General features: G+C 42.5%; 1 protein-coding gene across 4 annotated transcripts in view; it reads left to right on the top strand.

Moving 5' to 3' along the window:
* dlgap1b (discs, large (Drosophila) homolog-associated protein 1b) overlaps positions 1–24,643 on the top strand; it is a 112,747-nt gene that overhangs the window by 70,803 nt on the left and 17,301 nt on the right. For 3 of the 4 annotated variants that reach the window (XM_053861264.1, XM_053861263.1, XM_053861266.1), the window contains exons 5-6: positions 180–357; positions 4,498–4,753. In XM_053861264.1, coding sequence (XP_053717239.1) covers positions 180–357; positions 4,498–4,753 — 434 coding nt within the window. The remainder of the gene's footprint in view (positions 1–179; positions 358–4,497; positions 4,754–24,643) is intronic. The other variant, XM_053861265.1, reaches the window with a different exon arrangement.

Here is a 24,643-nt window from a genome sequence, read left to right as displayed (position 1 = left end):
ACTTGTACACTTGTGATTAGATAAGAATATTTCCTGGGGCAATCGTGGATTGATCCATATCTTTTAAGTCCTTACGCTATCTTCTTTTTTCTTGTTATCTCTTCATCACTCGTGCTGCATCACCTGCTCCTTTATCTCCTCTTGCTCCTTCTGTGACTTATTTTCTCTTCTCCCTGCAGGATTTCAACCGAACACTCTCCCAAGCTGCAGATCAGGAGTCACAGCTATCTGCGGGCGGTGAGTGAAGTTTCCATCAATAGGAGTCTGGACAGCTTGGACCCGGCAGGGCTGCTGGCCTCACCTAAATTCCGCTCGCGAAACGAGAGTTACATGAGAGCCATGAGCACCATCAGCCAGGTTAGTTGGCCTAAACCGTCTCTCATTGGCTCATACATCTCCCTGGTACCATCAGTGCTGTGTCTGACAGGGATGTGCAAGGGGGAGGAAAGTACAGTACAGAACCCTGGTTCCCAAATACACTGCAAAGTAGTCTCCCTGTCCAAGTTAGGCGCTTTTACTGGTTTCCTAGTTTTACACCTGTGACACTAGGAAGGAGAATAAGAGCTACATCATGTCCGTCGCCGTGAGGTAGCTAGCTCGGGTCTTTTTTTTTTTTGACACATAAGAATGGCTATATTTAGTGGAACAAGAGTTTTGCTCACAGATAAAGGTTGAAGCACTTTCCTCCCTGAAGCCCTCAGGTGAGATTTTGCCTCTCTGACTGATGGACCCATGAGATGTCTCTTCAGACTGCGGCTCAGCCCTGAGCACAATAACAGTCTGGCTTCGATGGGCGCCACCAGTGTCTCAGTCTCTCTGTTATTCTCGCCTGTGTGACACCATGGTGATGCACACCGCGGAGCAAAACTCTGCCGTGTTCTTCTGAGGTCCATTAAAGGTTCTCACTCCAAGCTCTGCAGCTCAAACTTCCACTCGCCCGACTTTGCGTTCACTCTCTCACCTCCTCCACCTGCAAGCACACAAGAAGGCAACTTATTGCCGGTGAATCACTACAGGACTTACGAGCCTCTTAAGCGTGACAGACAAGTGGTTCAGTGTAGTGGAAGTGGTTTGGCATATTGCGGTAATGAAAGTTGTCGAGTCTGTGCTTCGAAATTAGAATGTGACATTAGACAGTGATAACCGCTGATAACATCTATTTATTATCAAATTTGAGTCATCAATATGTTTAAGTCTATGCATTACTCATCCATGGCTTGAGTGGAAGGGTCTTAGAGTAAATAGAAACTGTCTTTTTCACTTTTACTAATGATGAAGCAATGACGTTAACATTCATTCAAATGGGGCTACAGTGAATGTTATATTAATATTAGGGCTGTTAATAGATAAAAAAAATAATAAGCTCTAATAATCGCACAAAAGCTCAGTTAACTTGTGAATAATGGCAAATTAATGTCATATTTAGTCTCTGTTCTAAATGTAACTTAAAGGAAGATGAAGACTGGCCATTAATGCTTTCCTCATGCACGCAACAATGACAGATACTGTCAAGAACATTCTTTAGAATCAGATCAGAGGTAGTGAAAAGGTTCAAACAAATGGTTAAAAAGCACAACATTGTGAATATTTACACACACAAAATGTGTGAGGAATTTACTGTTAACTCTAGTGCGTTGTATTAACAGCCCTAATGAAAATACAGGTAGAAATATAACAATTGTACTGTACTTTTCTGAGTTCATGTATCTGTAAATAAAACTAAATGAATTACTTAAGCTACTAACTATACAGCACAGCAGTTAACAGCAGTTCCCAAAAAAGTTGTGCGATAGTCTGTGTTTATCTTTGTCAGCATAAGAAAGGTTGATAGTGGGACGATAGTTTTTGGTTAATTTTGGACATTTTGGATTGCCGTCTGAATACCAACCTTTTTTTTTTTTTTTTACCTTGAATTATGTTACTCTATAATAAGACAAGGATGAAATTGTGAAAAAGGTAATCATGCCATAATGTTATATGCTTAAAAGATTATATTTTGCATCACTTTTTAAATACACATTCAATATAGAAATCAAAAATACTATTTTTTTTCCAACTATTTCGTTTAATTAATTAGTTTTGAAATAGTTTGCAGTGAAATTCTTTCTAGGTGAAATGCTTGTTTTAATATGGCATTTCAACATAACTATTACCATTTATGGGGTAAGAAAACAACTATAAAATGGTGAATATATTATGTTATTTCTAATCTTCTTTTTTTCATTTTTAGCATACAAATAGTGAGACATTGTGAAAAAATACAGCTTCTTTTGTAGTTATACTCAGACCTGATGAGGGCCACATGAATGCAGAAAAAAGGCCCGGTTTGGCCTCTGGGCCGCACTTTGCCCCACTTATAAGCAGTGCTGTCTCATTCCAGAACACTACTGTCCCCTGCTGTCCCATTGAGCTCATTGTGCTCAATGAACTTCACACAGTCCATGAATGAGTGTGAATCACATTTGCAGTGTTTTGAATTGGCATTGATGAGATTTGCAGATTTGCTGTGGGGTTGGGATCTTGCTGCTGCGATTACACGCTGATCCACCGAGAAGTGGTGCTCACCGACAGATGAAGGGTACATAGACGTTTTGGTGGGAAGCAGCAAAAACGATTGCAAGAGTTGTACTTGGTTGTCTCAGATGAGATTGAGAAGTCCAACAGGAAAGTCTGAGGAAGTAGTTGAAATATAACGGCATGAGAAGTCCTGTAGTGACAATCCAAATCCTTCACCTTCATTGATCTACTTCTGCAACTTCTTCAATATCCGTAGTGCTTGTAGTCACTTACCAGCTCACCACCAGGAACACACTGGTGTTTCTGACTTCTGCACCAAACTGCTGTTCAGATTCAGCCTCCAGATCCTATTTCCCTAAATCCCCCTTGTTCTTGCTGGGTTTTAGGGAGAAGCTTACTTCCTTAACTCACCCTCTAATTCCACAAGTCTGACAGCAGCAACTAATTCTTTCACCTTTGATAGCGGCACTTGTAGTCTTCCACTCCGTCTGCCCTTTTGAAGTTTCCACCTGCAGGCTTTCCTTCCTCTCTGCACTCGGCAGACCTTCATATTTTCTTTTGTTATGATGTGGATATGGTAATTGGTGTGCATGCTTGAGGCTTCACAAGGTGTTGTTTTGGTAATGTGATTGTTCTAAAGCAGCAAGAGTGCATAAACAGTTTTTGCTTCAAGTGAATTTGTTTCTTCAAACTACTGGACTGATGTTTTGATCATGAAGCAGAGACATTTACATGAAATGGTAAAATTTAAAACACACACATGTACAGGCACGTACACATAGTCAGATTTTTTGTGGGATTGACTTTCATGCTTTCCCCAGCCTCTTGCCCTAAACCTAACCATCCAAAACAAATGGCAAACTTAAACCAGGACTCTGGACCAAACTTCAACCCAATTTGAATGACCCGGTTATTTTGACGTTTTCACCCACAAAACTATCTGTGGCCAAAATGTCCACACAAATTAAAATGTCCTCCCAAGATCAGTGTCTTGTCAAAGATTGGTCCACACAAGAATATTAATACACACACACACACACACACACGTTTGTCTTCCTATCGCAGTGAGGACCGTCATTGACATAATGCTTTCCCCAGTCTCTAAATCTAAACCTAACCATCTAAAACAAATGGCTAACCTTAACTTTTACTCTTAACCAAACTAAAACCCATGTGTAATAACCCATCTGTTTTGTAGTCTTAACCCTCAAGTGAGTCTTAACAAAGTGAGGACCAACCAAACTCATACAGGTTCTCACAAAGAAGTACAAGAACACACACAGATATTTATATAGTATAATTGCAGCGCTGGTATTAAGAAGCACACGATAAAACATGAATGCAGGTTTCAACTGCAGTAACTCCAGAAATGAAAGTGACAAGCTGTAATTACAGCATGATGGTCCAATTACTACATAATTGTACGTCTGACAGGCTCTGCTAATAAACCTGCATTGAATGTTTTGAAATGACGCTGGAGGGATTGTGTCTCTTGTTTAGCCTGGTCCTCTGTTGACTGCTGGCGTTGTGACACTCCAAGAATTAAACAGAGGACAGTAGATGGATGGGTATAAACCAGGCAAATGTAGGATTCTAGGTACTAAAACACATTGTATATCTTAAATCATCAACTTATCTTGCCTCTTGAACTTCTCACCAATTCATTCAGCTCCAGCTAGTTTATGCTTTATATACTGTGTAGTGTGCTGTCTGTGTATTTTCAAAGCATTTTGGGAAGCGGGGAAAGTAAATCAGGGTCCGGCTGGGCCTCTTCCACTGGTGCTGCCTCTATTTCCTGATTTATTCCACCATATATCCTTGTGAAGCTTTAATCACTGGAAACTTCTTGCTCGACTCATCATTCCTCTGTCTCTCACTTGCATTTTTATTCTCCGTCTTTGTTTTCTTAATGTTGCTCTGGTTGTTGTGTTGTGTCCCTACATGCACATTCTGTATGCGTGTGTTTGCTTCTGTTCCCAGGTTAGCGAGGTGGAGGTGAACGGGCAGATAGAGGCAGTGTGCGAGTCGGTGTTCAGCGAAATGGAGTCACAGGCGGTGGACGCCCTGGACTTGCCCATGCCTGGCTGCTTTCGCATGCGGAGCCATAGCTACGTGCGTGCCATCGAGAAGGGATGCTCACAGGACGAAGAGGACAGCGCGGTCGCAGGCGGCAGGAGGAACCACTCGCCCCCACGCACCACCACCACCACTGTCAGAACCATCCAGAGCAGCACAGGTTAGTAACAACGTTGCAGCCCGTATTTAATTGATGGCTGCACAGAGATTAGAAATTATTGATGAGCTGTATGTTAGCTTGTATGTACAGTTACCGATAAATAAATGAACACTAATGTTGATGCAAACAGCAGCTATAAATCATTAATGACCATCGATACGGCAGATTCTGTCTTTATACTTTGAAGTTGTCAGAATGAAAAACGATTTTCGTCAGTTCAGGGAGAAGTTTTACTTTGCAAGTCCCAAACTCTGCACATTATTATCCACCTGACCCACTTTCTCCTTGGATTCAATATGACAAATGCAGGGCACTTTTTTCCCCCCTCCACATAAGCGCTTATTCAAGCTGTAAAGATCAGCGCAGCCTGGTCTTATTTTAGCCCCCTTGTGATGCTCGTGGTCTGGAGTGTTGGGCTTTTCCAGCACTTCAACATGCAGTATTGATGGTGAGTGGTTCTCGCATCGACAGCTGGCCGCTTTGGTGAACTTCTTAAGATAGCGGGCGCTTATTACAATGTGTCTCCATTGGAATCCTGAACTGTTTTCATCCGCAGTGCTCCCCACAATAAGGTTTCGCTGTCTGATCTTGCTGCGTTCAAGCCCTGTGTATGTGAATTATTTTCTCAAGGCAGAGCTACTAGGCATTTAGTCTTTAGTTAAAAAGGACAGAATGTGTCTGTTGCAACTCATCGTTGAAGCCTACTATCCGTTGACTTTTGGGCTGTAGTATATGCTCTAAAATGAATGTGAAAGCTTTTGAAGTTTGCAAAAGTCACCGGTGAATGAAACTAAGTATAAAATGCTGTTAATGTCGTTCATGTTTATTTATTATTGTTGAAACTGTATGTCATATTGTATTTAATGTGGCAATGACATTTGCACAATTTATTTCTTTTAGTTTATCAAACACTTTCTAAACATTTCTCCACATGCTGTGCTTTAAGAACATAAATAACATGTTCTCTTGCACTTCAATATGAATATGCTTTGCTGTTTGTGTGTTCAATATAAATCTTGCAAATAGATTTGCAAACTAATTTTCTACAAATAGTAATATCACTGGAAAAGCAATGTGATGTGAACAAAGTTCTATATGCTTTATTTACCTTTTGGTGTATATATTATACCCCAGACATCAACAGTGAGTTGCAGCAGATTGAATCTGCCTTTTTTTCACCATTAAAAAAGAAAAGAAAAAAAAAATGTTTTGCCTGTTGTCCCTGAATTGAAAAGTTAAGTTGCTAAGAAAATGATATAGCTACATCGTTGACGGTATAAAAGGCCTCTATGCTTGTGGAATCTGTCATATTGTGACGTCACATCTTAATGTTTTAATGAGTAACAGATTTGTTTACACGCTCCAGCACACGTGAAACATTTATACGGCAAAACAAAATGTATGTCAAGCAGGCCGTTTGCCAAGCATGATTGGCTGACATGTACGGATCATTGCTTTGATCTGCCATTGCACAAATATCATCAATCTTTACTCTCAGCCGCAGCCCTCCAAACCAAGAACCAAGAAGGGCTGTGTGTGGATGAGAAATGGGACACCTCTTAGGTGCAGATAGGTCCTCAGACTGTGGGGGGCTACTTTGTGAAAAGCCTTCAAACCGCACGTTGCACTGAGGAGTCGCCATGTTGGCAGTCGGAACCGACTTGACCTTAAGGACAACAGACAAATGATCAAATAAAGAGGAGGCGTATGAGAGATGGGCCATCACTGCCTATTGGGTAGTCCGGGTCTTCCCCTATCCTAAAGTAAGGTCTGGCGAATCTCAAAATTGAAGAAGCTGCTTTTCTCCACCTCACTCCTCAACTTAGCTTCCTGAGAAGTGGGACAGCCCTTGCTCTTCCTGGTAACTTGTGTGAGGACTGAGGTTAAGGATTAAGGAAGGAATTGGAATTCAGCCCAAGTGTTTACTAGCTGATGAATTTCATGTTAGAAAACAAGCTCAGGTGTATAATTTAGCTTTCTGAAGGTTTGCTCATCACTTTTTTCATGCGACGTCACCTTCAAATATAAAATGCATTTTGGTAGTTTGTTATGCTCCTTATTAAAACTTGAATTAGTCTGCATTTTAATGTGGGTTCCCTCTGGGTTTAGGCTTGACACTTCTGCTTCACTCCATTGGATGATTTTAAAACACAGAAGGGTCATTCAACCAGCTGTCACTGAATATCTGAGCAGAGACGCGCAACACACTTTAAGTTTGGTGCTCCTGAAAGCTTGTGCCCAGCATTCACCGTCTCACCTTTATTCTGCTTCCCTGTTACTCTATAAAAAGGGATCATATTCCAGCCGAAGCGACAAGCTAGTTTAACTTATTTACTGCCAAACTGGCTCAATCAATTCAAAAGGCTTGAAATTGATCCTGCGCAAACGTTTAGTTAATGTTGCGATTTTCCTCCGAGCTGCAGCAAGTGTCCCATCTATTTCCTCTAATAAATGAGTTTAAATATGAATCTGCTGCCAAGCCCTTCACTCCTCAAACATGGAGCGCGTAGGCTAATGGCGAAATTAAAAGCCGTGGAGGATTGAGTTGATGGTTCTATTGTGCGGTGCAAGATATTGATCTATAAAATGGGCTGATACCATCCAGTCAGAGAATCGCAGCTCCTCTCACCCCTGGAGGAAAGAGAGATAATGAAGACCATCTATCAGGTGAAGTGTTGCACTGACTTGACTGTGTTAAGGCCAGACAGCTGCCTGTTGTTGCTACATGTTCTGTTGCTACACACAAGACACTGAGGCTTTATTGACTGGGATGGAATGTGGTGCATTTCTTTACAGCATTTTTTTTTTGTGACTCCTAAAACTGACTGTGATGAAAGTTACTGCGATGAAACATCAGCACCTGTCATTGATTTCCTTTATCTTATTCCTGTTGCTGGAACCTAGCGTGGCTACTTGGCCAGTCAGTGGCATGGGCAAAAGTGGCAGAGGCAAATTTCTCTGTGCACTCCTGTGGTTTAGTGAATGGAGTCCAGGAGTTATAGCCTGCTCTAACTCAAAATGAGCAGCAGCTGTTCAAAGTGGAATCCAAGGGCATGGCCCTGCCTCACAGTCCTGCATGCGGTCTGCAGGTTAATACTCTCACTATTGCCATCGCTGTGACTTTGGTTTTCTCCGACCCTTCATCTGTATCTACTGTCATAATATCCACAGAAAGTGAAGCCCTGTGCGAGTTGTTGATGCAGTTACGGAGTGTGCAGCGGTTAGTGGGGCAGCCATAGTTCAGCTTCTGCTCACTGCCATAGCTTCATTAGTGTGCAATTCATCACCCTCATTAATCTCATCTGTAGAAGTCGTACTTAGTCTCCTCTGCTCGCTCCCCTTTGGACTGTTGGGATGAAGACAATAGGAAGAAAAATAAATGAAAAAATATTTTTGTGCTTCTTGAGGTTTTGGAACTTCACCTCCGTCCAACAGCACAATCTCATGTATGAGGTGTGTCTGGATTTAATGCAGTGAGTAAGCAAAAGAAGGTTTTTACAGGATTTGGATTAAATATTGTTTTTTTGTCAGTTATAAATAAATTGAGATTAAGCCCAAGACAATTGAAGCCAATGAATCAATCATCAATGTGGACGCTGCTCATCTATTGTTAAATGTAAATGTATCCGGGCTGACACTACACTATGCTATGTATCAACGTTTTTTTTTTTTTGCAACGTTTTACTTATTAAACTATGCTTCCAACACTTTCCAACACGTGACATTTACTATATATCAACAAAAAAATGACCCGGTGAATGTGATGGCGCTCCTCCTCCTGGAGGCCCTGACTGGCCAAACTGTCCTTCCGTTTACTAAGTGGCTGAAAAACCCAACTTGTATTCATTTGTTTTGTTCAGGGGTTAGACATAGGTTTAGTGCTTCATCCACCATCAAATAAAAGCATGAATAAATCCCTGAGCCATTCTGGATAGCGTGACATCATCAACAAGTGGCAGCTCATGGCTTCAGATTCATTCTCAAGGTGAATCTTTTTGTTGATATTAATAGTTCTTGTGTAGTGAAGGTTTCTTTTAGCTTTCATCTGATAATTAGAAAGTAGAAGAAATCAAATTCTAGTCATTGAGAGTTGAGATTTCTACCTGGCTGCTCTGACGCGTCCCTGAGGTGCTGTGCCTCCACGTGGTTCTGAAAGACGCTGCCGCGATAAAACCAATCCCCTTTAAAATACTCAACCAAGACCGCACTAACTACCCTGCATATTGAATCAACCAGGGCTTATTAGAATGTGCCACATTCACAGAGAGACATGTAAAATTAATGTTCTTTCCGCCTCAGAAGTACACATTAGGACAGACTGAATAGTTCGTCGAATGCAGATAATTAAGCGGGTGGATTGAAGATAGGGAACTCACAGGAGGATAAATTAAGGCAGCAGAGGCCCAGATATGCTTAACTGTTCTCCCCAGTTGAGGCCAAACTCCAAAAAAACATTAGATCCCACGTTTCCCAAGAAGCAATTCAATAGCATGTTTAACTACAGAGCACCTTTCCACTTAGTCTCCCTCATCTGCCATGCATGCCAGCTCTTCCTTTTTTCCTTGTCAGGATTTCGTCTGATCATGTGTTGGCAGTGAAAATGTCTTTACATGATAACTTCAATGTCAAGTTCCACTGTCAATAGGAAGGGACACTTGCTCCTTATGAGCATGTGCTGCTCTGTACTCCTTACAATGAGGATGGACTGACAGGGCTTTCTTTGCACCCTTGTTCCACGCATTGTTTGCCCAACACTTCACAGCATCCACATATCATGGTGTAGTGTAATAGTGTAACTACACTAGATATGTGGCTAAGCTATTGATTGCTCTCTGAATAAGTCATTTAAACACTGATCACATCATTTCAAGAGAAAGTGTCAAGTATGTTAGAAGTTAATATTTTCTGCTGCCATGCACACGTGCACTCACAAACAACCTGTTCACATGGCACTTGAGTCTACTCTGTGGGGTAAAGCTCAGGATATCATCCAGAAAACACTGACTGTCTCATCACCTTTAATGCAAACATTTGACTTATGTTTCCTCAATATCTGAATCTAATTCTGAATGTAATCTCATAACTTTAAATACTTCCAGACATTTCATCAAATACAATATGGGTATATTTTCTTGACTTTTAAATGAGAAGATTATGTATTGTAACTAATATTTCCCCATCTGCCCACTGGAAAATACCAGCAGCAGAAGTCATCTGCGTCAAATTACTGAAGAAAAAAAGTAGAAAAAAACCCTTGATGCAAACTGTTGAGAAAATTGGAAAAATGTCATGAATAAATTTCTGAATAAAATAAATATAAAACATCTAAATATCATGAAATATTTTCTTTTTCATAAATAAACTCAAAAGAAGATAAGTGTAAATGAAAGTATCGCTATAAAATGTTCTAATTAATTTTAAAAACTGCTCCAATAGGTGAACAGTTCTTACTGTTGGAGGGGCGCCATCACTTTCATCATTTTTTTTTCAAGAACTTCTTCATAGCTGGTTACTGTCACAAATTTGCAGCTGTCAAGTCAATTCAGTGACTCACTTCTGCCACCGTGTAGCAAGTGTATTAAAACTGAGCATCTCACGTCTCAGAGGTGTGAAACAAAAAACTTCTAGCGGCCCTCTAGGGGGCGCTTGCAGCCCAACCATGGGCCTCTGCCCTATGGTTAAGAATCACTGGTCTAAATAGAGGCGGGCTTGAGGTGAGTGAATGAATGAAGGGCACAGATACATAATTGGGTTTGCAAAAGAACGCTTGATCTGTGATTGATGTGAAAGTCCAGGGTAAATACTGAAGGTGGACCCTGAGCAGAGCAGAAGTCGATGGATTCTTTAAAAGCTAATGATGTTTCTGTGGACTGCCTTTACTCACCACCTGGGAGGTCTTGGCTGTCTTCTGAAACTCAACAATTTAGTTGCTAAACTACCACCAAATGCCAGAGTCATTTGCATAAGTAGGTCGCTTTTCCTCCATGGTGCACCCAGCGTCGGGCTTCTTCATCCTTGTCCGCTTATGGCTGTTGTTGGAGAGGATAATTCCAGCTTCTGTTGTTCAACTGAAGGACATCCGCTCTGCTGCTGGCATTTCTTTTCTCAGTTCACGCTTGGTTTGTTATTGTTTGCTCTCACAAAGCAGGTGGACGCGTGACGCATGTAAGACCTGATTTCCTGAGACGTCCAAAGACAAAAATGCTTCTTTTTTTATAGTTTACATTAGAAAAACACTGCATTCTTCTGCAATAAATCACCCAACTATTGAAAAAAGGAATTGCTGTATAATCTGTGCTACTGCCCAGCTAATGAGAGCATTTTTACATTTGCTAGGAATGCGAATGCAATACTCAGCAAAATAATAAATGCTTCCTCAAACAGTTCAGTTGAGTCCACTATAAAGCAATTTATGAGTTTAGAAACAAGATAAAAAATGTAGCATCATCTGTATACAACATATCTTTGTATGAATTTACTAACTTCTTGAATTATACTTCCTGATATAGAACCCAGGCTGGCTGAAACAAGTCCTGTTTTTATTTAGTCTGTTGCCCAAGACTGCGACTGAGGCTCTCTTTTGGTTCAGTGCACTGTTTCTGCTTCTGTTGCTGTCAAAATCTGGTGTTCTTGCAAAAATGAGGACAGCCGGAGGTTCCCTGTTCCCATAGTGTGTATCACTGTTAATTCAACTTGAGCGTGCATTCAATGAACCACAGCATGTATATGCATCTGTATCAGAGTTATACGTGCTGAAGCTTCTTGCTCACAGGCAGACTGACGGAACAAAAGGCCATGGATATTTCCTGAATAGGGAGTAAAGGTGCTTTTGAATAGACTTGCACAGTATGCTTTATATAATGTCTGCTTCACGGCAGTCATAGCTGAGGGATGTGCTGTATGAAAATGCCTTTCATGTGAAACCCAGCTGCAGTTTATGGTGAATAGTTTAGCCCTAGTGGAATATCACCCACAACCCAACGCTTCACAGAGCATCCAATTGTGACTCCTCAGTTTCCCACTGAGCCGATGAGGCCTGATTTTATCGAAGACCTGTTTAATCCTGAATCAGTGTGAGAACAAAAATGGGCGCCTTTTGATCTTGACTCTTTGAATAGCACGTGGCTGCCGTTGATCACTTTTGTCTTCACGACTGAAGCAAACCCACACAGGTTTTCGAGGACTCTCTCCAACACTGTATGACTTGAGATGGATGATGTGGCACATATATCTTTTCTTAAAAGCATCTAGAGCACATAGTCTTCATTAAGCTGTGAAATCCTGAGCAGTGGTTTCCTCCAGGGCTTGGCTTCGTCATCCATGACTCCCGTTAATATATTCATCACCTCCTAACTGTGTCTCACACAACAGTGGGGCTAAATTCCCCACAGCTAGGTGCCCGGGTAAATCTCAGAGTGAGAGCGGCACTGACCTTTAGTTCCAGTGCACATGGATCTTAAGTCTGGGAAGCCTGCCATGGCTTTTGTTTCTCGCCATCCGTTTGCCCGACTTCCTGAACTGCTGTCAGTAACACAGCCGCATTTTCCCACCATCTATTTTTCAGCAGTGTAGAGGGATCTGCTGAAAAGGGTTGTTTTCCTCCCCGTGCCCGTGTAAGACGCTGTTTAATCAAATGGCTGTGAATTTCTGGCAGCCCTGAACAACACTCTCTGTCAAGGATCCTTGGAAAGACGTGTTTGACGCACGTTGGACCCTTTTTTAATGATGATTCTGTCGAACACATGCCTTTGGTTTCCAACTTCTGTCACTTCTGAACACGCCACCTCTTAGCAAAGAAGCAGAGTCTCGCTGCAAAGACAGAACATTAGGTATGAATGACGTCTTTGTACTGTATGTGCAGATTGTGACCATCTGCAGTTGTTGTGTTAGCCATGCCTCACCAAGTAGAGCGTTCTGAGTGGTTGACATACCCATTACAGTCACCGTGAGGAAAGAAACACAGTACACTTGTTGAGTTCAAGGTTGCCCATGGATGTGGTGAGGCAAGGGCAGTCTTGCATCAATGATGTCTCCAAACCCTTCAGTACTCTGCAGCATCATGTGTCACGGCACTGTGGTTTAGATTTCAGGACTTAATGTTGATGAGTAGTCAAACATTGATCATATTATATTGTATAGAATAAAAAAAAATTGCTAAGTAATTCACCCTTTATTTGTCAGTGAGTGTGAGTGTAGCTGGCTATGTTGAGGTACCACAAACCTTCACACACCTAACACTAATTCCTGGAGCAGAGAAGTTTGCAATGGTGTCAAAAGTCTTAGGTGGTGTTGTGTTTTCCCCTCTAAATTACATGAATTAAGCCTTGACTAAGCATTTGAAAAATTAAACGTGAAGAAGCTGGCAAAAAAAAACAAAGATTAACAAGGTCACCATTTTCATTTGAAGCTGTTTTTATTTTTGTTTGAACAACTGTGAAGCCTGTTAAACATTGTTAGTTTAAATACATTTTTGATGTTTTTAATTATTATTTTTAAAATATATATATTTTTATATTTGTATTCTAAACCAGGGTTGATTCTAGCTGACTCAAGGGTTATAATTTTAGCTAAAATGTATTGTAGAAGTGATATAATACCTCTATGTCTATGAAATACTTTTTAATACATGATTCTTTTTAAGACGACGGTGTTGTTACTGATACAATTTTTAAAGTGTCTCATCCAATTGTCAGCGCTTATGTTTTCAATATAATCAACTCATGTTCTACTTGTGAAAACTGTAAATAATCAGGTCTTATTCGTTGCCTGCAATGTGTCGTTTATCTTCATAAATCATCGTTTGTTAGTTGCCTTAATCGTATGCACAGCTGGTCCAGCAGACGAGAATGTATCTCTTGTGCAACACTGCCCCCGGGGGGTGTAGTCTGTTACTGCAATCCCTTTACGCCCTTCATATGTGCTGCCCTTACGCCAAATAAAAAAAAATAAAATAAAACAGTCACTGGCACTTTCCCGAGACTTACGAAGAGGGAAGGCCTCGGAGAGATGTCTCGGGATGCCCTGAATGTAAGTTAATGAGAGCCCCGGTGGGGCTCGCACCACCAACGCCTGGTCAAATCACATCCTGCACAGTCCGGTGCTTATCGGCTCACACACGCACCCGCCCACTCACAGCTCGTCCAGCGAAGCAGCCATTTGTTTGACGTATGTCAGCTCGGCTAATATGATGAGAGAGTGGAGGAAAAAAGTTGCTCTGGGCTTCGTGTGATTCCACAGTGGCACAGAACTTGGCCTGGTAATGTCAACATGCAGGAGAGGCACTGTATACTGTTTTATATATATATATATATATATATATATATATATATATATATATATAGTGTCGAATCTCTGCCAATAGTCGAACCTCAGATTCAGGAGGAACGGTGTGGTTTTTGGCCCAGTTGTGGAACACTAGACCAGCTCTATACCCTCCATCAGGTGCTTGAGGGTTCATGGGAGTTCGCCCATCCGGTGCTTTGTGGATTTGGAGAAGGCGTTCAACCGTGTCCCTCGTGGTGTACTGTGGGGGGTGCTCCGGGAATATGGGCCCTCTGCTAGGGGCTGTCCGGTCCCTGTATGACCGGAGCAGGAGCATGGTTCGCATTGCCGGCAGTAAATCAGACTTGTTCCCAGTGCATGTTGGCCTCCGCCAGGGCTGCCCTTTGTCACCGGTTCTGTTCATCACTTTTATGGACAAAAGAACCACAGAATTTCATCTCTGCTCAGCCAAGTGTGAAGCTGCCGTGATGGGGATCAGCACCTCCAAGTCTGAGGCCATAGTTCTTGGCCGGAATAAGGTGGTTTGCTCTCTCCGGGTCGGTGGAGAGTTCTAGCCCCAAGTGGTGGAGTTCAAGTATCTCCGGGTCTTGTTCTCAAGTGAGGGAAAAGGGGAGCGTGAGATTGATAGACGGGTTGGTGCAGTGGCAGCAGTGATGCGGTGGCTGTTTCGGACCGTCGTGGTGAAGAGGGGGCTGAGTCACAAGACGAAGCTCTCGATTTACAGATGGATCTACGTTCCCACCCTCACCTATGGTCACGAGCTTTGGGTAATGACCAAAAGGATGAGCTCGCGGATACAAGCGGCTGAGATGAGTTTCCACCGCAGGGTGGCTGGGCGCACCCTTACAGACAGGGTGAGGAGTACCAGCTGAGGTGGCTCGGGCATCTGATCCGGATGCCCCCTGGACGCCTCCCTGAGGAGGTGGGCATGTCCTACCGGGAGGAGACCCCAGGGAAGACGCTGGAGAGATTATGTCTCCGGTCTGGCCTGGGAACGCCTCGGGATCCCCCGGGATGAGCTGGAGGAGGTTTGTGCGGATCGGAAAGTTTGGGCTTCCCTGCTCCGAATGCTGCCTCCGCGACCCGACCCCAGATAAGCGGCAGAAGAAGGTGAAGGTGAGGTGTGTGTGTATATATATATATATATATATATATATATATATATATATATATATATATATATTAGTGTCACAGTTATCTTCCTTTCACTGGCCATTTCAACCAACTCTTAACTGACTGAAGCCTTGTGCTGATGCAGGAAGTCAGCTCTTTAAATGCTCATATGGCAAGCTTTTATACTTAATGGTTCCTATTCTCTCCAATGCTCGCAATAATTTATAAATGCCATGTTACACTGGGCTCGGGTGACTGATGCGGTTTATAAATAACCGAAACAAACGCGGTGGTATCAGGATGCTGGCGGGACTGTCCGGGGTTGACGTGGTGTTGGGGCGGGGGGGAGTTCCAAGCTCGCCCTCATCCTGTCATCAGATCCAATATCGCAAGACTGAACGAAAAAAAAAGACGTGCGGCAGTTTCTTCTGCGAGCTCGCCACGTTAATGGCTCTGATTCAGTGTCTGTACAGCGCCGTTTACACCATGTGCGACTACTGGATTCGCTTGCGTGAGTAAAAGTAGTTTGTTTGGTCTTTGACGCTAGCGCAATGTTTGCTACGCTAGGAGGAAGCGCCGGTAGGTCACTTTCAAAATAAGAGTGGCGGTGCCAACACGCTATGAAGAGGGAGGGTGATATATAAGGCGATATAAGGCGAAATGAGAATATCATCCTTTCTTGACGTACCATATGTAAGGGGTGTAAGGAACGCATTAGTTCAACTTTGAAATTGTAAACGGGAGCCATTCAGTTAAGTAGCTGTGGTCGCCATGTCCCCACCCCGCTATTTTGCTTATTCATCCACACATCGCGGAAAACTGGACATTTAACCACGCGTCTGAAACTATTTGGAGTTCGCTTAATATCAGTTTACGTTAAGTCAATATTCGAAGTTCAATATCTATTCTATTCTGGTCATTTTAAAGCCTATAAAAATGCTCAGATTATTACTCTATTGTTTTTTCTCCCAAGAGTCTGCCCTGTCCGTCATACACACACACACACACACACACACACACACACACACATATATATATATATATATATATATATATATATATATATATATATATATATATATATATATATATATATATATATATATATAAACCGATGATGATGTGGTCTATTGGGAGGTAAAATATTTGATGGGAAAGCAGTCGTGGCAAGTGTTTTATTTTGCTTCCTTGATAAAAGTGACAGTGACAAGGCAGCTAACACAATAGAAACAGACAGGAATAGATGTCCAGTTTGTGCAAAAATGGAAATTTCGCTAACTTTTATATTCATTGCCAATAGAGTTTTTTTTTCTTATCATCCTACCTGGAAACTAGGCAACTGAAATCCTTTTTTTTACTTTCATCTTCATTGTGTGACATCCAGGAAAAGCTATTTTAGTCTTGTTTTGTATCACATATCTGACAGCAGGCGACAGGTGTAGTGTGTGTCACAACATAGCAGCGCCCAGTCGTCCAGCTGCCATCTCATCCCACCACCATGGCATGGCCAGGAATTTAGGTCAGACTTTGTAGCCCATGTGGAACTTGGACAGCTTTTCATCTTCAGGCTCTCTGGTGCTGAGGCCAGAGTCACAGAGTCTGTGTGCTTTGTGATCAGTGTGTGTGCGTGCTCGCGGGAGAGTCATGCAGATACTTCAGTTCACGCTCACCAACTATGCCAGCTCACCTGCAAGCTTTCTGCTTTCTATTTTTGGAAAAGCCTTCATATCCTGCTGAGCCCAACATATGAACACACGCCTGGATGGGTCAGACTAGGTGGTTGTCACATGAGATTATGTGCTCCTCCAGTAAAACATATCACACACCCCACGTAGAATCAAATTGCTATTCATTGCAGCTGCTGACAATGGCACAAGGCTTTAGAATTTCTAGTTTTCTGTTGTTAGTTTCCAATTACTGTTGCAGCTACAAAACCTGCTCACGTGTCGTATCACTGTGTTTTAATTGTGGCCAAGCACAAGCGTTATTTTCACTATCTTGACAACCAAAACTGATTTTTTTTATCATGTGAATATAGAGTGCTGTTAAACCGTAGCTCAGAAATGAACTCCATTCCTCCATTCTTTTCTTTACATTTTGACATGCTTAAAACATCATTCATTGCTGCATCCCAGAAATATCACCCGCATCTAAACACAGCCTCCTTCTGAATTGTACGAGGTGCATGGGAGACACTCTAATATGGTCGAAAGCAGTGCAGAGTCTTGAACCAAAATGGTGGTATTTTATTCCTTAATGAAGATGTATGGAAAAAGTCAGAATGCCACTTAATCGAAATATCTTATGAATCAAAGTATGATCACACACTTTCACGCATTTTCTCTGGAAGAGACTTTGGTGCAATAAATAGGCCAAATAAGCAGAGTTTTGGTTCTGTTCAGGTGTAATAGCAGAGCAAGTTTTGTCTTTGAAGAGTTAATCAACACAGAGTTCAATATAAGTTTTAATAATCATACTAAAAATGAAAATGAAAACATAGGCGTATTTAATGTTCCAGCACTTAGTCACACACCTGTCACCCTGCCGGGGCAGAACAAAAGCTTCTCCCTTCTCTGCAAATCCCATTACACTCACTGCAGCTGGATCTGCTCTGCCCTGAGGAGCATTTGTTTCTCCTCACAAAGCGTTGCAACCATTAGTGCTGGCCTGAGCTGTAACCTGAAATGTTTTTACTCCAGGCGGTGAGAAGTTCTGCACGTTTAGTCTGCATCGCCGCTCGAATGCATTGGTGTCAGAGTGATTCAATAACGCCTGGAGTCGGTGTGATGTTTAGGAAAGTGCATTTCCACATTGCAAGTGCCCGTTTGAAGCCACATGGAGGGTGGCACATAAAGGATCAGGGCTGAGTTTGTCGTTTCAACACCCATATGTCGCTCTTGTTCACATCTTGATATGATCTAGATTGATGATCTTGAAATGGAGTTTTGCTGGGTACAGATGTTAGAAAGCATCACGACTAACACCTGGTAACAAACTTTAGGACCTGTACAATGAATGCTCACCCCAAGCATGTGGCGTGAGGTTGGCAAGCGATGGAACAATGCATGCAGAAACCTCAACAGGATATTAGACTGATGGTCTTATGCCTGTGTTTATGTGAGATATATATATATATATATATATATATATATATATATATATATATATATATATATATATATATATATATATATATATATATATATATATATATATATTTTTTTTTTTTTTTTTTTTTTTTTAAACCCAAATATTTAGTAAACCATTACTTCACTGAGGGGAAAAAGTCTTTTTCAGTGTGATATAAAATCCTCTGAGAAAGTGCATTATTTTTAGACTGTTTAGCAGCACCCAGAGAAACAAAGTCTGAGTGTGAAGCCGAAGTGTTAATTGAACTCCGTTGCCATGGAGCATGTATGTTCTGTGAACTCGTCATGCTTCTTTCTGCTCGTGTCCCCGACAGACAAATGTCACCCTCAGTCTGTTCTTAGGATGTTCTTTCTGTGGGTCGGAGGAGACGGCTCATCAGCAACCAGGCAACTAGACATGTGAGAGAAGGTGTTTTTATCAGGTGCATAATGTGAGGACGTGTGTCTTTTAAGAAGCAATTATCGTGTTGTCACTCCACTGATGAAACACCTGCTGAAAATAATCGTGGACAGTCCCAGACTGAGGTAGTGTGGGTGACAGAGGAACCAGAAACAGTGCTTTCTTCTGTGTTTCCAAACAAGAAATAATAATGGAACACACACTATATGACATGAACTTCTTTACGTTATTTCTGGTGATCTGTTTTAAGTATCCTGGGTGGCAACAAAGTTGGCCTGTCAGAGACTCTCTTTGAACCAGGAGGATCACCTGCGTTCTGTGTTTACCCATTTTATTAAATCGAACTGTGAAACCTTGGGCATGTAATACGTCAGAAATATTACATAAAATATTATTTTGCTGGCAGTTTTGTCTTGTGCATGCGGTTTTTACTTGCGCTTCCATTTCCCACCACTAGATGGAGCCAGGCTCCTTTTTGTCCACCCTCGCATTCTGCCGGTTCTTTAAGTGCAGTGGTCGTGTTCGTCAAGTGCATGTCATGTCTTGTCAGTTGGAGTGTGTAAAGATGGAAGTAGATACCAGAGCAGGAACACATCTTATCTTGAAATCGCACTCCTTAGTTATGAATGACTGAATATTTTGATGTATGTTTGCCCAAAGACATGGAGATCAAACATCAGCGACAGTGCAAGAATGTTGCTGTGATCTCCAGCCTCACTTCCTGCCATGTGTCTTCCTCACACACCCAGAGAGGCGCAGTCTTTATTGCCCACCCTGCCGTTAATTACAGGGATAGACCAAGCTCCGTCTTAGCGCAAATGTCTGCATGTGAGATCCACCTGCGTGTCAGCGGATCAAAGCTCTCCACCTCTGAGGTGGAATTATTATTCAAAGAAGGGATGTAAATTAAACAGTGCTCCGGTCTCATCTGTCTCTGCTCCTCTCCTCTGTGTCTGCTGCACGCACACCTGCGTGATGTTGTCATTCCTGCTGCTTTGATGGTGCAGGTAGGAGTGTTTGACAGGAAACCAGGGCCGAGTCGAGGCATGTGGGGAAGCTTCACGTACACTGAGGAAGAAACAGAAGATGTTCTCTTCCAGTAAAAACCTCCACGATTCCCTCTTGGTTGGCGCCAGGACAGCCTCTTATTCGCAATGCGTATTCATTCAATCCAACATGGATCACATTAAACAGCCTTTTCTGAATGTTCTGTGGCCAACTATCAATGATGGCCATATCCAAGCTGACACCTGAAAAAGGACCAATAACAGGACAGAAATGCGAGGTGCTGTCAAGACATTAGCTCAGCGAGATGAGCAACGACAACTTGTCTGAGCGCAGTAACTTTGAATGAGCAATTTGGCCACCCACATCCTCGCGCCAGCTCCCCTCCAGACACCGTTTTTCATGAGTACTGGAAGCAAACTACTAGCTCGCAGACTGGTATTCCAGTTGCATAGAGTTGCTCAGCTCTACTACTATAGGCCTGTGTTTATATCAGCGACCAAGTATAATACATCTGTGTGTATTCCTCCTTCTGCGAGGATGTGGGTAAACTGTGATCTGACTTCCTGCTGCAGATAAATCCGTGCTGGTGTGTCAGCCGCTCAGTAATTACTTCATCCTGTCACCACCGTCTGAGAATGTGAACCAGTGGGAACTTGCATTACAGTGGCCCTTTGATTGACCTGAGCTCAGGAGCAGGTCTGTGTGAGCTTAGCTGCTGTTTACTGGCCTGCTGGATATTTCCTGCTGGATTTGATTTAATCTGAAGTTTCCATTTCTGACTTTATATGTAATTAGGGGAGAGGTCTAGCAGGGAGGAGAGCAAGGCTGCGCACCGTATGACAGCTGAGTGTCCTTGTGTTTCCTTGTCATTTTAAACTCCCTGAGCAATTGGCAGTTGATCCTTCATTTACAGAATAGAATCCACCACCGTAGTCCGCACAGTGTCTGCCTCGTCCCTGTCAGAGTCATGTCCAAGACTGGCCTCTCTGAGTAAACAGTAGAAATGATGACAATGATGAAATGATGCGCCTCAGGCTCACTCACACACACACACTGAAGCGTTACAGGTTCATGCACCATTCTGAATCAAGAAAATAACTGGTTAAAAAGTGGACGCCTGGAAACTGCTGTGGTGGATAGCTCTGACCTCCAGACCTAAACAATGATGTCTGAAAAGCGCTGACGCAAAATAGGTGTGATTAAAAGGGTCACGATCACATGGGAAGCAGCTAAAAAAAGTTTGTGGAATCACGTGATATTACCACCAAATCATTGACTTTTGCCAACCTGTCACCGCAGTGTAGTCACAGTTTCATGAGGTCTAAGTTTGTCTTCAGTCGGGCTCTGGCCATGTGAAGCTAGCCACTCGAGACACTCGAGTGAACATTTTGTTTTCTTTTAATTTTTGATATCACAGGGATTCACTCTTCACATAGATCTTCTTGTACATAACCTGCATGTACATATAGTCCTGTGTCTTTGGCTCGTATTGATGAATAATTCGATTAATTGTCTCTATAGTTTTAATTTTCTGAAATTAACAATGTTAGACTTGATATTTATTTTCATTTTTCAAATGTATATTTTGGCGGAATATTGTAGATTTCTAATCATCTTATCTCATAATTACAATCTTATTAATATCATCATAATAATGTAGAAAAAAGTTTTTCACTTCTTTGATTGCTGCTGTATGTTTAGATTAGATTCGACTCAAGTAATAACATTCAGTATATAGTACTTTGGCTTGAGTCAGAAGGTTCAGTACTCATGTACTCGTGAATGTTGTATTGGATGTTGGGCACTGAGGAGGGTGGTTAGTTTGTTACAGTTCAAAATGAAGTGGTGAATATGGAGCTGTACTGATGAATGTAGTACCTCTTCCTGTCACTGTCGACTTGCACAAACTTGAACTTCTGTAAGGAAGAAAGTCTAGAGGCGCTTCCGGGTGATAATTGATTGATTTTGTTTGAGATAGCCGTCACTTTAGGGAGTCCATCAAACCATCCATTGAGGTACATGCTTGTGGTTGAGGGTGAACTCATGAATGTCCAGTGTTTGGCAGTTGTTTGGGGTTTGCTGCCTGGCTCTGATATGGCAGTGGAGCGATGTCGTAGAGAGCGGAGAGGAGAACCATGTGGCTTTCAGCAGACTGTGGCACCGATGAAGGTGGACATACTGGTGAAGGAAGGAGGTGAACCCCCCAGGTGCATTTTGTTTGACGTCATCGTCCTGCTTAAACCAGCAGTTTGAGGTGATTTGCAATACCTGGTCGTCCACTAGGTGTCAGCCTTGCCTGTGCTGATGCTACACATGCTGCAGGTATCATTTGTCAAACAACCTGCTCCAGTGCACAACAATGCAGTGCCATCACCTGTTATTCACAGACCCCTGCAGCAGCCGAGTAGAACCCACCTTATTTACATGTATCTCTGAAGGTTTTGCATCCAACGTGAACGGAGGGCGATTTCCTGCCTGAACACGCTCCGAATGGCGGGATTAATCTGCACGACTCGGTGGCTGTAGGTGTTTGTATTTACTTACGACTTAATTGGACCCAGCCTGTCGTGGCCTGGAATGCTTTGATAGCGGCCGTTTAGGGAGGAAGAACCGTGTTTGGCTTTCTTCTGACACAGGAAGCCACACAATGTCAGCCCTGCTCTCCGGTTTAAAATAAGATGGGGGTAAAATGAGAGCGGGGCGCAGGGAGGAGCTGACAAGACTATGGCAAACACAAAGAATGGCAAGGACTGCAGTGAACCCCCCTGTTGTCCCCTCACTCTGAGTGGGGATTACTCCGGCAACATGACATAAACAGGCTATTTGCAGGATCAGGTTTTTCTTTAGGCTCTTCCTGTCTGTGTTTTGGCATCAGAAGGTGAAGAAGGATTTCCTCAGTGGTGATCCTGAGGGCCGGCTCACTTGGGGGGGATGATGAATGCACACTGTTTACATGTATATTCTGCTGTTTGATTTCAGGGAATATGTCGAGGTAAGCATATTTCTGGACAGTGTTACAGTGTAGTGCATGTTGCTCTTGAGCTAAGCCAGCATGTTGGAGGAGTGGTGCACGGCTGTAAGTGGGTGGTTTGGGCTCTGCAGTGTGGGAGGCCCGGCCCGGTGCAAATTAAAGACTTCTCTGTGAAAGTCCCAGACTCAGCTACAGTAGTGTGTGTGTCTGACTAAGCAGCCGACGAAGGAGGGGGGGGGGAGAAGAGAGCTACCTCTCCCTCCTTTTTCTCTTCTTTTTTTTTTTGAACCAGTCATTAAAAATAAGCCACAGCTCACCCCTGGAAGAGGAGAAAGAGAGAAAGACAGCCAGTGGGGGAGAAAGAATGCATCTCCGTTTTCTCCTCCTTTTCTTTGAGCTTTGCTGCTTCACTAACCAAGGAAAACAGAGAAGAGAAGAAACACTGAGGGGGAGTGATTTCACATGTCAAGACACTCTAGGGTTTTATAGATCAAACTAAGGTAAACAATTAACCTGAGCGAACCAAGATTCTTTTAAAAAATAAAATATATTGAATATTTGAAATATGAATTGAAATTACTAATTGCAAAAAAATATATATATTTACAACGTAATAATTGTAATTTCCTACTACAATTGTAGTGTTAAATCAAATTTCTAATTTTATTTTTTGCCACTATTACATTGTTACAGCCACTGTATTGCTGCTTATTTAAAACATTTGTAACGCAATAAAGTTATGTTGGCATAATGTGGTTTCATAATTATTTTGTCTCAGGAGTTTTCCCATATCAGTATTGCCGTTCCTTTTTCATAAGACACTTGCTTTCATAATATCATTTTCCATTTTGTACTGGTCTGTTATTGTATGTATCTTAGCTATTGCTGTTTAAATATTTTATTTATCTTAAAATTTCCTGCAAACCTTCTGATTCTAATTGGCAGTGTTACCTTTGTTCATATTAAAGATGTTTAAGTAATAGTATTATCTCAATGGTTGAATTGTTCTTTATATGCCTTGCTTTTTTCCCTCTCACGAAATAAACTTTCTCAGTCAACTCTGATGATTCGATGTTGCTGAGGCCTTTCCTAGTGCTCCAAACTTTTCATGTGGCCCCTTTGGGATGTGTAATTGCCTTCCCTGCCCAGGACCCGCCCTCACATTAAGATTTTTTTTTTCTCTGGCCAGGAGGGGAGTGAGAGAAAGAGATGAATGGGGAAAGGAATGCAGGAGACAAACGAGTGCTCTCGGCAGGAGAGTGGGAATGTTGGAGAGACTATTGTTGCCCCTTCCCCCGCCCCACTTTAAGGTTCTTCAGGGTGTGGATGTAAACACAGGAGCAGAAGGATGAGGGTGCAAAAATCAAACCAGGGAGAGACCGTTTCGGAAGCACTTCCATACTTGCAGCTCCTATAGCTACCGTCTCAGCTTTCCGTCTCAGCACCTCTGCAACAGGATGTGAGGGGTCAACAGGTCAAGACTGGGAAGCACAAAAGACAGTATAGTAGAGTGTTGAGCGCTCCATGTTCCAAATTTACCTCCCAACTTTCTTTCTCCCCTCTTTCTGTCCTTCACGCTCAACTTTCCGTCTCCCTCCTCCTGCGTGGTGCGGCCTGACGTTTGGTTTTTTGGGCCCAGATGGCTTGAGCATGCCTCTGGCTGTGGATTAAGCCACCAGTGTCTCCTTTCTCCTCCATGTGCAAACGGTCAGGACAAAGAACAGGGGGAGAACTGGGGGGAAGGAATGTGAGGGGGTGAAAAAAAAAAAAGACTGTGAAACACCCTGATGTTTCGCAGCATTCCTGCAAGAGTAAATGCTTGTAAAATCTGCCAGACAGATCCTGTTCCAGTCATTTTATGATTTAGGTTATTACACTGCTGCCTGGCTTGTAAGCAGGAAAGTTGCGGCTTCATCCGCAGCTCCAAAGGAAGAAGAGGTGAACTCTTGACCACATACGGCTGCATT

Source organism: Synchiropus splendidus, chromosome 3 (genome assembly GCF_027744825.2).
Source record: "Synchiropus splendidus isolate RoL2022-P1 chromosome 3, RoL_Sspl_1.0, whole genome shotgun sequence".
NCBI classification, from domain to species: domain Eukaryota; kingdom Metazoa; phylum Chordata; class Actinopteri; order Syngnathiformes; family Callionymidae; genus Synchiropus; species Synchiropus splendidus.
The sequence above is the reverse complement of the archived record's forward strand: the minus strand, read 5'-3'. Positions and strand labels throughout refer to the sequence as shown.